This window comes from Crassostrea angulata, chromosome 5, assembly GCF_025612915.1.
Source record: "Crassostrea angulata isolate pt1a10 chromosome 5, ASM2561291v2, whole genome shotgun sequence".
Lineage (NCBI taxonomy): Eukaryota > Metazoa > Mollusca > Bivalvia > Ostreida > Ostreidae > Magallana > Magallana angulata.
This window is the reverse complement of record NC_069115.1, coordinates 25725571-25743104: the sequence shown is the minus strand read 5'-3', so window position 1 is coordinate 25743104 and position 17534 is coordinate 25725571. Positions and strand designations below refer to the sequence as shown.

Here is a 17534-nt window from a genome sequence, read left to right as displayed (position 1 = left end):
GGCCAAAATTCAGCATCCAAGTCTTGTAAAGTCCATAAGTAGGTCCAGATGCATTATCCATGCAAGTTTAGTGAAGATAGGACAAATATTAACTTAGATACAGGACATGCATCAAAAACATTAACCAGTTTAGCTGCAGAACTGTAGCTCTCCAGGAAAAAAATATTGACAGACCGGAGAGCTACACGGCCACCCATTGAAAAATTTGTATATTTATTGCGCAGAAAAACGTGCGCTAGTTTTCGACTAATTTACCTTATTTATACGCAAATTCTGTGAAAACAATTAGTACCATTAAATTCTTCATGCAATTTACTACTGATACCGCCTCTTTATTTGCCTCAGACTTTCTCCGAAACACGCTACCGACCTCGGAAAATCAAGTATGTTGAATTTACATCGACAACGAGAGTCGCCATTTTTACATGTAAACAAAGTGCACCATATGAATTTACGGGACTGGTGATGGTGTTTAAAAGACTATCTGAGGCAAGTGAAGAGACGATATCAGTAGTAAATTGCATGAAGAATTCAATGGTACTAATTGTTTTTACAGAATTTGCGTATAAATAAGGTAAATTAGTCGAAAACTAGCGCAATAAATATACAATATTTTTTTCCCCGGAGAGCTACAGTTCTGCAGCTATAACCAGTTCTGGGTGCCAACATTTCGTCTCAGTGAGCTAAAAACGCAGCATTATAGGTAGAAATGTCTTACTAAACTCATATCTTTTTGGTAAATGTAGGTACATGTTCTATAGAGAATGCATTATTTCTAACCTCCTCATATACATCTGGCAGGTAAGCCCCTGGTTGATTGATCATCCATTCTTCACCTGTAACATGCTTGCTATTAAAAAAGAAAAAAGATAATGTGAAACAAAATTACACTAAAACAAGCACTCTGAGAGTATTGAATACTGTGGTATCATCATTGTCATGGGTAACCCTTGCCAATGAATTTTCATCCCCACGAACTTATATATACAAGTATTTGTTAAATATTTAATTACAAAATAGAACTACCAACTACTAACGAAATACACCCCCAAGAGCCAGGAAATTTTTAGCTACCTACAAACATTGACTCCCACAAATAATCAAAGTACCTAAGTACTGATGGGAGTTGATTTTATCGATTATCATTTATTTTAAAATCAACTTATCTTGCATGGCAATTAGTTTCTAGTCTGTATTTGAATTACGCACTTTTTTATAATATGAATTTTTATACTTTTCCAGCAAGAATTTCATGAAACCCCATATGACTCGTGTTGTGTAATATTTAAAGATAGATTGCAAACTATGTATTAGTAATTGAAACAATTCTAAAATTTGTATGCATCCAAACACTATTGACATCGAACTCTAGTCTCGTGCAAACAGACACTCGGCTGTCTCCGTTAATCTCCGACAAGCAAGAGAGCCTCTCTGCTTGTCAGAGATTTACGGAGGCAGCCAAGCGTTTGGTTTAAGGAGACTTTATTAAATTCTGGCGTAGGAATACATGAGACTATAAAAATATCTAAATTGTTCGTATTATATAAAATCTTACTATTTTCAGAGTGTTTATAGATAAGTTTCCTTGAAAAACAATGCTTCAGCATACTGTGGTTTCATCAATATTCGTTGAATACGAATTTTCGTGGATTTCGTTGTTAAGTTGATCCATGAAATTAAATGTTCATTGAAACGCAATTTCTATTAACATTTTGTATTGAAAGTGTCATTGGCCATGAATTTACGTATCCTTGAAACTGTGATTTTCACTTTATCCACAAAAATTGATACCCTTGAATATTAATGAAACTACAGTACATAACATCGAATTTTTCTATCATTTTCAAGAAGTAAGTCTTGTCAGCAGTGTTGATTTGTGATTAGGTCCAAACACTTTTTCACTTTCGGTTTTCGAGTAACTGCATAGGAGAGTTGATTAAAATCAACTCCTAAAATGATTCCACAGTAAGCAATATATGCCCCAGCTGGCTTTCTTCATTTAGAAACAATTACCGTATTTTTCGAAAATTAGGTCGATACGGTTTATTGGGCGAAGGAGGCCATTTTAGCCAAAAAATTTAAAAAAGTATAAATAGGTCGACTTCGAAGAATTGGTCGAAAAATTACCGCTACTTCTAATGAATAAATGGTTTAAACCAATAACGTTATCATATAGTAGCCTTTAATCTTATTTCACAGTTTTAAACAAAAGGGAAATAAAATGTATTTCTTGAAAACATCGTAAGAAAATGTCTGAAATTGCATCAAAATTTTCAAACCAATTAATTCAGTACGGCCGGTTTTAATTTAAGATCGTTTTTTATTACTTCCCTACCATGTGTACAAACTGGTGTTAACCGACGGATAGTAACCTAGCCTGGAGGCATGATTACGGTAGCACATGCCACCCTGTGTCTCTGTGTGACTTTTTACTGTGTATATACACACGAGTCAACCTCTGATCTTATCGAAGTCTGCGGGCATGAGTAGCACGTGCCGAGAGTTCAACTGTGTATAAACAAAGTAAGCGCTACCCAGACTGATTTCAGAGACACCTGGCTAAAATTTCATCGAAAGTTTTATGTTGAATATACAGAAAAAAACTTGTTCATGTATTCTATTATGAAAACAAATTGGTTTTTTTTATTTCTACCAGACGATATATAATTTTCCTCCATAATTACCCTTTGTACGGTTCTCATTTTACTTTTACCGCGCGAAATCGATTTCCTGTTTATCGTAAGCACACGATCAAAATCATGAAAATGCATGACAGCATATAACAATGATCGAAAGATGATTCAGTCAGTGATCTAAGTAAGAAATGTAAGAAGAAATAAATCTACTTACATTTTTAAATGATAAATTACTACAGTATATTGATTAAAATTCATATGATTTTTACACAGATATTCAAGCAGTATTATAGTTAACACTCATGATTTTATTGGAGGGTTGCATAAATTTTTGCAAAATTTCATATCAAATTTTCCAACCAAAAAAAAACTTAAATTGGTCGAAGCGATGAATAGGGAGATATCCACGTGCCAGGAAAAAAAAGTATCGACCTAATTTCCGAAAAATACGGTAATAATTGTTTTTTAACTAAAAAAGTGAAGAGAAAATTTAGTTAAAGATTCTTATAAAAGAAATTAAGTACACATCACACCTATACGTGTAAATTCTATGTTTATATTTTTCAATAAAATTTTCCACTTTTTACCTACATTCCATAATTTTCCTAAGGCTTCTGTTTTAATAATGGGTGTACATTTTGGAATTTGTGTACTTTGATTATTGTCAATTTATTTCTTAGGACAACTATGATCGATATATATGATATATAGGAATTATTGTGTGAATTGTTTAAATGTCAGTTTGCTTATTATACCGTGTATTCATAAATTATTTATAATTTGTTTCAGCACTTTACCACATCAGATCTCTATATTCAATTAAGTTTACATATTGAATAGGCCTTGTGGTTATACTTGCTGTTTTTCAAACAGTATAGTCTGGAAAATGAAGTGGGGACAAAATGACTGAAAAACCATGATTAAAGCAAAACAAGTAACAACAACCCCCCCATTTCTTGACAATGCAAATACACATAATTAATGGCAGGGTATGCATTAACTACCGGTACACAAAATAATTTGAAAAAGGGCATTAGTTGCAAAAATTCATCAGATCAAAACTTCTTGCAAATATGTAATCTATTCCTTTGTCTTGAACAAAAACAAATTCTAAATTCAAACATGCCAAAATTCCAAGAAAAACAATGGAATAGGAATTTTCTGGTAATATGAAGATTTACATATTGTGTCCTAAAAAGGTTTTTCAAAATGCTGTGCAGTGGTTTAAGGTTCTCCGATCCTCAGGTACCAAAAATTGAAAGTGTAAATTTTAAAGCAAATGACATTTTACAGTCTCATATACTAATGATTATAATAATAAACTAGAAAACTGACCAGTCAGGAAGGGCCCCGCTATGACAATTAATATAGAGAAGTGAAAAAAACTTTGAATTCCATCCTCATTATATTAACAATGATGAAAAATAAATGCCCGGCATAAGATGTAAAGAACTGCAATATATATAAGGTGGTAAAAAAAATATATGAAAATTATAAGTAACAACTGTATTTTTAAAATTTCAAGATAATTCCTGAATGTCCAAAAACTCTAAATAGTAACCTTGTATCTGCATAAAACAGGGATAACCTCATGTCTTATAAAAAAAACTAAATTAACTGTGTATTTACAAAAGATTTAAACAGGTGTTTTATAAAATGCAAGCCTTCAGTGAATGCAAATACATTGTATCACCAAGGGTTGACCTCAACTTCAAAACAAACATCAGTTGCAGACAAAGGTGTTCATTAATCTTCATATGACAGATAGAGATAAGCCTCTAAATTTTCTGCAGCAGGCAAGATAATTAATCCCAGGGGATTAATTGTTCTGCTCTCTCATCCTTTTCTTCTAAATTTACAATAAGACTTTTTTTTCAGAAATGACAGAATGGGGTTATTATCTGATTACCTGTTAAAACTAACAGCATAAAGGCAGAAAAAAATAAAATTAATAATTAAAAAATAAAATAGTGAACAAGGATATCTTAATATATATCTTGATTTTAGAATTCAATAAAATTATTATAAATCATTGTGTACGGTATTTTAACCAAAATAAAGTATGAATATTATATATTTTAAATCCATATTTCAAAGAATGTACACAATACTACACATCATTCAAAATTGACCTTAACTTCAAAACAAAGTTCATTTGCAGACACAGGCAGTGCAGTAATTAATCTCAGTGTGACAGATAAAGGTAAAGCTTAGGATTTTCTTCCTGTGGAAAGTTAATTAATCCCAAAGGACAAATATTGCACAGTCTTCCAAGTATACAATGGTAACATTCTCAGCAGTTATCTCTCTTTGCCCATTCATTATTATGTATAGTTAAGGAATCTACCCCACCACCCCAGCTCCAAACCGGAAGACATAGAGAACCAAACTTAGCATCAAAATATGTATTTCTGCCTACTGTACTACCATACCAAATTTGAACTTGATTGGGCAACCATGAAAAAAATTATTAGAAAAAAAACAGAAAATTTGTGGACGGAAGAGCGACAGACGGACAGACAGAAGGACGGACAGAGTAATTACTATAGGGCACCTGCAAATCCTTGCGGGGCCCTAATGAAGCATTTCTATGTATTGTTTCCATGCGTTTTTCAAAGATAATGCATTATCACCCATATAGATTTATATAAGGAAAAAGAAGTGACTTCAAAGTTTTGCTAATTTGTATTCAGTAGAGTATCAAAGCATATGTTCATTCCACGGACATAAATATGAATCTGATATTGTTGTTTAATTTTAGCAAAAAAATTATAAAAATCAGTCTAGAAAGAAATGTCACATGATTACACTTGACTGCTGCACATAAAAACATTAAGTAGATATGTAGATGTAAAATAAATAAATAAAAATGTGCTGTATCCAGTATTATAATCATGGAAATAAACGAAAATATCTTTTCATCATGTATGAGAAAGAGTTATCTTTCTTTCAAAAAGTCAACGACAGATGTAGTAATGTTCCTGCGCTTTGTTACTCTTGGTTTTCCATGAAAACATTCACTCAGTACACCATCAAAGCCTCCTCTTTGGTACGTTTAACTGCAGATGATGTATTGAAAGGCCAGAGAGAGACATCCTATTCACCATGCTCTCAGGCACTGTTTTATTTGTTAGCAAGGACATCAAAGTTTGCAAGTTAGATTTAGAGTCTTCCATCTGTAGTACAACTTGCATCATATAATCCATACTGAAAGTATAGTTCAAATAATATGAATCTGTACTGTGATGTTCGACAAGTTTCTGTAGATATGTACAATCTTCAAGTGCATCATGTGCCTCGAATGTACAGCCTAGAGTTTCTAGCACAAGGGTCTCCAGAGTTGAATTTGTGGTATTACAAGATGCATGATTCTTCAACATAGGCAGAGTATCACAGAATCTAATAATGCAGTCTTGCAATGGTATATTAGTCAGAGCATTTTCTCATTGCTCTGGATAAAACAACACATCAAATTTTCTGCTGTTATGAGCAAATAGTATTGGTCTATGGATACCCAGTGTATTATTTAGCCAAGTTTAGTATTCACATCAAAAGGACCTTGGCCATTTGCACCAATGTTGTGTCTCTTCCCTGTTGGTACAATAGTCAACTCTTTGCAGCAGGTACACTCTATGTACAACAAGCTCACAAGACCATACTGTTTTTCTTTTACACACTTTGTTAAATTTAGTGGTTTATGGCACACAACACATCCTCGCTCTAGATGATCAACCAAAACTGAAAACTCTACCATCCTTCGCCTATCAAAAATATTGGAATATGTCGATCGAGAAAGTTCTTCGCTATCATTTTTACAGTGATCCAACTCCAAACCAGAATTTACATAATCTGCGTATGTCTGAGTTTCATCAATGCTGTTATTTATGTCACAGTCAGTGAAACCCTATTTTGAACCGACCTTTATTGTTTCCCTCCATGTTGGATTGTTTACTAGTAACATATTCTCCTTTTTTGACAAAAGATTTCCGAAAAATATAAATGCTGGACTTCACGGTACGAATAACTATTTCCGAATATGAGAACGAGTTATCTTGCTTTGCTGAGGATTGGAAATCGTTAAAAGATGCTATGCTTACAAACTGTTAAATACTATAATTTTAAGTTGCAAAATGCTGAAATTCCAAGCAAAATGAATGAAAATTGATTTTCCTGGTAATATAAGATATGTACATTGTGTCCTAAATACCTACAAATGAAGTTTCATAAAATTTTCTGTAGATTACAAGAAAACAAAGACTGACGGATTGACTGACGGGTCAAAACATATTATATCCCTCAAAACTTCATTGGGTGGGGTAAAAATATGGCATATAAAGTAACACATACAATAAAGTGTTTTGTGGGTATAAATACTGCATACAAAACATTAACACATATACCAAAAAGTCTTGAGTATAGAATGCAGTTTTCACAGCCAAAATTATATCATATTATATCCATTGTTTCTTACATCAAAAGAGTTCTCTGTTAAAGTGCAAAATTTGCAAAATTCACAAAAACACTAAATACTCACAAAAATTTTCACAAAACCTGCACTCGAGTTAACAAGCAAGTATCAGAAGAAAAAAGAAATATTTACTTTCCAAATCGATCTTTAAATTCTTGAATTGCTTTTAATCGTAAGGATTCTCCTTGGTTAATGACCAATGGACTGATGATACCCTCAATCTCCTAGAAGACAAAAATAATATAACATTTAATAATCATACCTTTAAATGTATAAAAATAGAACAATCAAGAGGCCCAAAAGTCATATCTCTCACCTAAACAGCAATAAATTACTTTGACTTACTTAACTAACTAACAACTTCAGATATTCAGTTAAAGTGGTAGTGATCATAATAAATACCGGTAGGTTAAAGGATAGATGTAAGTAAACCAATTCCTTCCCAAAACTCTAAACTCTCTGATAACAAGAGGCCCATGGCCCACATTGCTCACCAGAGGCATTGACAGTCACCTGATTACCATAGCAAAACACAGGTAATCACAGATTACAAAGCTTACCAAACGAGGTATCGTTTTAACGAGGTATCACCTTTATGAGACCAACTTTATCATATTATATGAAAATAATACCTTATGATCTTGGATACTTATGGATACTGTTTTGACACAATATCGTATATCATGTTAAAAAATTTAATGATAATCATATGTTCATTTCATACAGTATTATAAGATATAAATAAATGCTTATTAATACAATAATATAAAATACATTATTGCATCCTATCATATTAACAATATTTATCATATAATACAATACATTACCATAAAAATAATTATGCAATATGATACAGTAACTGTAAAATATGATATGACATTGAATCATGTAATACATTATGGTATTTGATCACATAATACAATATCATAACATAATAATTTATTATATATATATATATATATATATATATATATATATATATATATATATATATAATAAAAAATAACAGAAAGCCGATTCAAAACTCTACCGGTTTCATTATAATCTTCAGGCTCCTGAATATTTAAAAATATATACATCCGAGTAACCGAGTACCAATTTTAGTATTCAATACTCGGACGTTCGATTGACATCCCTAATATATATATATATATATATATATATAGTACAGGCAACGCGGATCCTGTATTGGCCCGAATTACTGTCACGGTATTTTTTATCGTTCCCGCGATACACCATCGCGGTTTTTGATCGCAGTATGGATTGCGACCGTGATGACACAGCGACGGTGTGATTTACCGTTATTCCTGCTGCTGCTTGTTGTTGTTACTTTACCTGTACTGTACATTACAGGCAATGCAGGTCGCGTAAATCCATGTCAAATATGCAACTTCAGGTTTAAGCATAACAGCTGCATTGTAAATGAATTGTGGTCCAAATTATTATTATAAAATTAATAAATTACATTTATGAAATAGAATTTTATGAAATTGGAAACTACATTCGAATTACAACATTACATGATTATTACGCTGTTAAATTTTGTGATGTGTAAATAACACATATCTTTGTATTTGACGTGCTTATTTCAGTTATTATTTCTATTAGTTGTTAATCCTGTTTTTATAACAATCTTAAAATTAAATATTTTCATTAGATGAACTTGTATCAATGCAGAGCAATTTCATCTCCTCATTTTATAAGTTGACACGCATAACGCCGTAAACTGTCAATTAATACATGTGTATGTTTTAAATTGAGAAATGAACAAATGTCGGGAATCAACTAACGAATCCATTTTTCCATTCAATAATAAAATCATCATTCATTTATAAAGTTGGTGCTGCGTTAAAGCACATGGAATCATAACGTGTTATGTCAGTATGCATTTCCTGTGTATACATATAAAGTTTAAGTCAGACACGATCATTTTCTGTGTATACATGTAGTGATTAACAAACTCAGTTAGGTAGAAAACGATATGCCCTTGAGGGTTTTCACACCTATTTACGACAAAAGAAAAAGTCTATATCGCGTACAGCTTCGTCTAATCGCACAACACAGGAGAGAGAGAGAGAGAGAGATTTAATTTAACGTACATTTATGTGAAATATACTAATATCCAATACTAAATATTCATAAAATTAGTATTCATAAAAGAATATGGTACGGTGATTGAATCAATCATGCAATTTCAGATTTGAGTCCACGTACTGCACCTGTCAATGAAATCAGTCCGCTAGCTCTACCACGTGTTCCTTCCATGATAAAGTTTCGTTCTATTAGTTTTATTTTTAATAAAGAAAATAAGAAGTATGTCTAACAGTTAAGTTTTTTACAATGTTCGTGATGCATGATATACTGTGTTTGGAAAGTTTAATTTGTTGTGTTTTTTCTATATCTCTCGTTTAGTTTAAAATGGATGTTTTTTACAGGAAGGAACATCTTATACGTTTAGCGGTTAAAGAACACAGTAAAATGAATCAATTATTTGATATAACTATTAGTAAAATTGTTTGGCATGTAGAACTATTCTTGGTCAATCGTTACACAGATTATCTTCCTGCCTCATTCCTGTGTATTCTGTGCATTCAAGCGTAGAGTGATATCCTGTCAGTGCGATGGTTTCACACCTTTGTGTAAAACAATTGGGACTAAAGTCAAATAAAGTTAACTGTTTTGGGGGGGGGGGGGGGGTGGGGGGGGGGGGGGGGGTAAGGTTACGAAAACGGAAAACGGCTTTACCTATGTGTAGTAGCTATATATTCAATAAGATTACATGTACATGCACACATAAAATGATATCAATACATTTACTAAAATGTTTTATATCAACAGCAAAACTTTTTAAACGTGTTCTTAATTTCTTTAAAATGTGTAAGAACATAAGAACTGTTTAACAACATTTCGTTCTCAAAAAAAATTATCTAGTTATTCTGTTAAGAGAGAGAGAGAAAGAGAGAGAGAGAGAGAGAGAGAGAGAGAGAGAGAGGGACTCAATCGCGAGCGAATGCTAACCTCTATAGGAAGCCCTAATTTTTAATCACTTGCTCATCATTAGTTGACACGCATGGACTTCAACAACAAACAATACAAATGTAGGCAGTCCAATTAATTGTTAAGAAAACATAATCACACTGCGTACACATTTATAATTTAATTGGCAATTAAAATCATTTCATGATAATTTTTATTTTAACGGCCTTCTTAAAATATGATAATGGATTTGAAAATTATTTTATTTGCAATTGCTTCATAAGTATTAAATACTTTAATAATTTATTTAATAGCTATGAAATAAAAAAAAAATAGTAAAAAAGACTCCAAGTATTTCGATTATAATCTCTGTCAAAATCTGGTTAAATATCGTCATTAAATATAAACAAGGGCACCGCTAAGCGGAGCATCCCCTCGCGACATGAGTTATTGTGTATAGGGATGTATTACTTAGGAATATATAGTAAGACCACATTCTACTATCCCTACATTACTGCAAAAACTACATTTTCTTTACCTGTACTCGATCTAAATCCAAAAAATATCAAGTTGTTGATTTGAACTGCTTACTTTCACTTTGGTTTCAAAGAAGTGAAGTGGAAGATTGATAACTTACTCAGAAAGTTCGATTGATTACTCGTATATAAAGTTGGTTATGACATTGATTTAATGAAATAATAATTTGTAATAGTATAATTTAATGGTTTTGAATGGCACATGCATTTTTTATTTATTATTTTACAGAAGTGTGCAATCTATGATAAATATTTTTAGTTTTGAACGAATTTTGTGTAATTTTATCATTAAAGTTTTTGCATTAAAAATTGACCAATTAATATGATATTGCATTTGTTTTAATCTTTTACAATGAGGCATACTTGTGCAAAGGTTAAGGAAATTCCATTGGAAGTTTTTTTTTTAATTTACTAGAAAATTGAGATAGAGAGCACACATACATACATACATACATACATACATACATACATACATACATACGAACACACACACACGCACAATAGCAATGCTATATCCCCTTCGCAACAAGTTGCGCGAGGGGATAAAAAAACATGCAAGTTATTTGTTATTCGGGGAGATAACTCCCGCTTGTATACGATACTTTTCCATAGATAATTTTACCTTGGCAGGGACAGGTAGATGATGAGTTTACTGTGATGGGAACGCGGTATACCTGTCTCACCTGGCCGATCACCTCGATGTGTTTATACCGTGAGGGGGTGCGGGAAACACGGGATTAGCGTTGCCTGTTCTGTGTGTGTATATATATATACACACAGTAAAACACGGTTATAGCGAACACGCTTATAATGAATTGACGCATACAGCGAAGTGAATTTCATTCCCCAAGTCTCTATTTCATGTTGTAAACTTGACAGATATAACGAATTACGCTTATAACGAAGTTAAATTGGCCGTCCCTGGGACTTCGTTATAAGCGTGTTTCACTGTGTGTGTATATATATATATATATATATATATATATATATATATATATATATATATATATATATATATATATATATATATATATATATATATATATTACTACCATATTAAAATAATAGACTCAAATTTTTGGGCTTTAATACCGATAAATCAGAAGAGTACTGTCATTTGTTTTATATATTTCAAACATCATTGGTACTTGAAGATTGCCAATTTGTTTTTTATTTTCTCTCAATCAAGCTTCGCTAATTAAAAATCAACGAAAATTCCTCAAAATTTTTTACACTCTTGGGCATGTTTCCACAATATCACATTTGCACTGATAAACTTAGAAAGAATAAAACAAATTCGTGTAAATTTTCATTGGAATTTTTTATTCTGTTCATTAAAGAAAATACGGGAGATAACTCTAACACAGTGCATTTACAGTAACTATAAAAAGTCCAGAGAGATTCGAATGTAAACATGGTGTGTAAAAAACGTTGTTGAAAAAAATGTTGAAATCTGCAATTACAAAATTAACCTTTTTGAAGAAAGATATTTACAGCTTCAAAATGGTTTGTTATGAACAATTTGACTGTTAGTTTCAATGCAACTTTATTTTCTCCAAAATCGATTATTTTTGGAGCGAATCTGCAATCTTCTGCTACATTACAGGTACAGTGTATATGCAAGGCATTTTAACTGTGGTAAAGGCCTTTCCAAAGACACGGTTAAATTATTCCAACTTAGCAGGGTGTAGTGAAATTAATAGCATTATTGTAGGCTTCAAGCTTGGTTATGCAAATATCAACAATATATGGTGTTTTGATGTATCTATTTCGTAAATGTCCCATATCATATGCAATGTTAACCAGTGTATGCACGGGTCAAAGTTTTATATATATAATTATATATATGAATGAAACAATATATTATTATATGATACAATATCATATCACATAAAACATCACAATATTGTAACATTTGATATGATTTTGTATAAATTAATGTAGTATAATATTGCATGATACTGTATCATATTTGATACTTAATATGATATTGTATCTTATGATACAATACAATTTGATACAACATTGTATCACATCATATGATACAATATCAAATAATATAGAAAATATTATATAATACAGTATCATATTATACATATTGAATTATAAGATACAATATAATTACAATATTATATAATTCAATTTCATGTGATATGAAATATATTATATAAACCAAATTCATATTTTATTTTCAATATCATATAATACACTATTATGTAATTATACAATATCATATAATAAATACAATTTCATGTAATATAATATATAATAGAAACCTATATCATACTATAAAATTTTGTATGATACAATATTATGTTATATACAATATGTATCATACAATACAATATTATATATAGCAATATCATGTGAAAAAAATAATTAATTAATAATACAAAAGCATAATACAATATTATACCGTATCATAATATAAAATACTATACATAACAATATCATGATACAATATCATATCATAAAATAACAAAAAATTTGATACAATATCATATTGTATCATACAACTTGTACAACATAACATTTGATATTATATTGTATCATATATCTATCTTTAACACATGTGACCTGTTCCAAAAAACTAAAGCTTATCTAGCATTCAAAACCTATAGCTCAAGTTCAGCATTCAAGCCTATCTGGTGCATCAGTATCATAAGACACATCATCCATGCAAGTTTGGTGAAGTTAGGACAAGTAATAACTAAGATATTATCATCAGAGGGCACCTGTTTCAAAAACTTTAACCAGCTATTAAAACCATAAGCATTAGTCACAACTGGTCGCACGTGCTTCTACAGGTAGTCTACAGGCGGATTTTAATAAAAAATCTTGCAAGACACGCAAGTGCATCTTACAATTTTGGAAGGACATACGCTTCCCGTAAGCATGCACGGTGGCTGTTGGACATGCACAACAATCACCACGGTTTCCTTGCGAGATCTGAAAACACACTTGCACCTCACTCAAGGAACCTGTAAAATAACCGTATGATTTGACTTGCACAAATGACGTAAGGGGATCTCACTTGTCCCTTGCGTTACACGTACGTTAACTGCAAGTTACCTCTGCTCACCATCAACATATAAATGAAACGTACAGTAGACGTACATCATACTTACATCATGCATACACCATTCTGCTCGTGGTGCGTGCGAATTGCCCATACACAAGATAGATATAAAAAATGTTCATTAAACAAGAATAGAATTCCTGGGTCCCCCGCCGGTCAAGCAGTATACTAGTATACTGTATATTGGAATATTTTCAAACATTCAGGGCTGTTCCAGAATTAAATGTGTGGGGAGGTTGGGAGGAACATTTTTTTACCCCCACCACCCATTTTTTTTTCTATTTTTCCTGTCGCAAATATATCCAAAATACTACAATCTAAAAGAACTTGACCAAAGTATTAGTGGTATAAACATTTGGTATAAATTTAATGAAAATCCGTCAAAATTTGTAGGTATGAGAGCGCTTACAAGGTCAATTTTTGGATAAAACGGAGTCATTATTGTGGTCAAAGTCCCATAACTCAAACAAAAAGTATCGACCAATGCTAATTTTCGAACTCGACCAAAGTATTAGTGGTATAGACATTTGGTATAAATTTAATGAAAATCCACCAAAATTTGTAGGCATGAGAGCGCTTACAAGGTCAATTTTTGGATAAAGCGGAGTCATTATTGTGATCAAAGTCCCATAACTCCAATAAAAAGTATCGACCAATGTTGATTTTCGAACTTGACCAAAGTATTAGTGGTATAAACATTTGGTATAAATTTAATGAAAATGCGTCAAAATTTGTAGGCATGAGAGCGCTTACAAGGTCAATTTTTTGATAAAACGGAGTCATTATTGTGATTAAAGTCCAATAATTCAAACAAAAAGTATCCACCAATGCTGATTTTCGAACTTGACCAAAGTATTAATTGTAAAAACATTTGGTATAAATTTAATGAAAATGCGTCAAAATTTGTAGGCATGAGAGCGCTTACAAAAAAGTGTGACGGACGGACACACGGATGCAGAGACGCATGGACACACGGACGCACGGACGGACGCCCGGCATTTCTATGTCCCCGCTCCGCGTTGCGGTGGGGGACAAAAAATCCTTATAGTACGACACAAGTACAGTTCCTACGGTCGTTGCCCGTCTCCAAACAAAATTGTACATGACACCTTCAACTGGCACATCAAGCATCCGTTTGTCTTAAACTGCACTTTCAATCACTTCAACACAATTTTTCATGCTACGATCAGCCACGGGAGCCACGACTGGAAAAACCCATAGCACATGCACATTCACCAAACACGTATGACCAGTTGTGACTGAGGCTTTAACCTCCTCCGGCATCCAAAACCTATGGCTCAGGTTCAGCATCCATGCTTGTCAGGTGCATCAGTATCATAAGACACACCATCCATTCAAGTTTGGTGAAGTTAGGACCAGTAATAGCTAGAACTGTCCTAATGGGACTAATACCTCCACAAGGCTAATTTCAAAAGGGGACAAAAAATTGAATTGAATAATTAAGGTTTCGAAGATACAAATAAAAAAATTCTAGAATTGTAAAACAAGAGGCCCATGGGCCACATCGCTCACCTGAGGAACAATAGGTATGATAAAATCAGCCTAATGGAGTCACAATACAAACTATCTGGACAATGTACAATAATACATGAAGATCCGGTATAAATAAAATCCATTTTTATGGTCATATCAAATGTTGAGTATTGCAGTTCTCAAAAAGATCCTTAACAATAGTTTATATATGGGATATAAACTCTATACCTTCTTATGAGGCCAAAGAATTGTCCTGGGCTTAACAATTATTATCTGGCTGATTAGTTTCTGAGAAGAAGATTTTAAAGATTTACTCTATATATTCCTATGTTAAACTTCGACCCCCCATTGTGGCCCCACCCTACACCCGGGGGTCATGATTTTCACAACTTTAAATCTACACTACCTGAGGATGCTTTGAAACAAGTTTCACCTTTCCTGGCTGATTAGTTTCTGAGAAGAAGATTTTTAAAGATTTACTCTATATATTCATATGTAAAACTTTGACCCCCAGTTGTGGCCCAATATTACCCCCGGGGTTTATGATTTATGATTTTGACAACTTTGAATCTACACTACCTGAGGATGCTTCCACACAAGTTTCAGCTTTGCTGGCTGATTAGTTTCTGAGAAGAACATTTTTAAAGATTTACTTTATATATTCCTATGTGAAACTTCGACCCCCCATTGTGGCCCCACCCTTCCCCCGGAATTCATGATTTTCACAACTTTGAATCTACACTACCTGAGGATGCTTTCACAAAGTTTCAGCTTTCCTGGCTGATTAATTTCTAAGAAGAAGATTTTTAAAGATTTACTTTATATATTCCTATGTTAAACTTCGACCCCCCATTGTGGGCCCACCCTACCCTCGGGGGTCATGATTTTCACAACTTTGAATCTACACTACCTGAGGATGCTTTCACACAAGTTTCAGCTTACCTGGTCTTATGGTTCTTGATAAGAAGATTTTTGAAAATTTCTCGAAAATATTCATAAATTCCTTATTATCTCCCTTTACAAAAGGGCGTGGTCCTAAATTTTCACAACTTTGAATCCCTTAGGCTAAAGATGCTTTGTGCCAAGTTTGGTTGAAATTGGCCCAGTGGTTCTTGAGAAGATGTTGAAAATGTGAAAAGTTTACAGACGGACAGACAGACGGACGACATACAAAATGTGATCAGAATAGAAAGCTCAGGTGAGCTAAAAAAGAAAATAGGTAACAAAGAAAAATTAAAATCAAAATTGTCAGAATTTCACTGTATGTATATGTATAACAGTAATACATTTACAAATATATGTATCTGATGATTTTTTTTTATTTTATTGTTTTAGACAAACCAACACAATGAGAATAATTCCACCCTTTGCAGTAAATGGAAATACCAGTAGCCAAGCAATGCTCTTCTGTTGATAAAACTTTGAACACCTTTCTAATAAGAGTCTTGACAGATGTTTCTCCTATGGTACATTGGAACTCCATATCAGAAAATTGATCCCATAGGACTATGATTTTCTTTGATGAGCTTGTCAAATTTAATAAACTCCCAAAACATTACCCTAAATAATTACCATACTATGTAAAAAAAAAAGTTTTAATTGACAAACAATTTTAAAATTGCCAAAAACACTACAATCATATCAGTAATTTTGAATTTCATTTAAATCAATGCCCCATATGGTCACTTCATCAATTTACTTGACTAATAAATTTTAAAAACTTATAAAAATAGTTAACTTCTTTATTAACAAGAGATGTTTGTGAAAACCATATGCCCCCCTCCCTTGGAAACATCCACAAAGAAAATGAACGTAAACTGCAAATAACTAGAATTTTTCTAAGTCCAAGGGGCATAACTCTGCCACAAATTGCTCTATCATACCCAAAATCAAATTTGACCTCGATATTATTTAGATAAACCTGCATATCAAATTTCATATTAATATGTGCACCCTCTGCTAAAAAAATGAGCGAAACTGCAAATAACCTGTATTTTTTTAAGTCCAAGGGCAATTACTCTGTCGAAAATTGCTCGATCGAACCCAATATCAAACTTGACCTAGATATTATCAAGATAAACCTGTATACAAAATTTCATTTCAATATGTTCATCCTCTGCAAAAGAAATGAGCGGAAACTGCAAATAACTCGAATTTTTCTAAGTCCAAGGGCAATAACTCTGTCAAAAATTGCTCGATCGAACCCAATATTGAACTTGACCTAGATATTATCATGATAAACCTGTATACAAAAATTCATTTCAATATGTTTATCCTTTGCAAAGAAAATGAACGGAAACTGTTGGTGGACCGACCGACCGACCGGTCAGCAGCAAAGAAATATG

General features: G+C 32.5%; 1 protein-coding gene across 1 annotated transcript in view; it reads right to left on the bottom strand.

Annotated features, from left to right (window-relative positions):
* Positions 1 to 17534, bottom strand: part of LOC128183550 (major vault protein-like) — a 182739-nt gene that overhangs the window by 108022 nt on the left and 57183 nt on the right. Inside the window, exons 5-6 of the mRNA XM_052852605.1 lie at positions 7237 to 7328; positions 781 to 850 (exon numbers count right to left, since the gene is read on the bottom strand). Coding sequence (XP_052708565.1) covers positions 781 to 850; positions 7237 to 7328 — 162 coding nt within the window. The remainder of the gene's footprint in view (positions 1 to 780; positions 851 to 7236; positions 7329 to 17534) is intronic.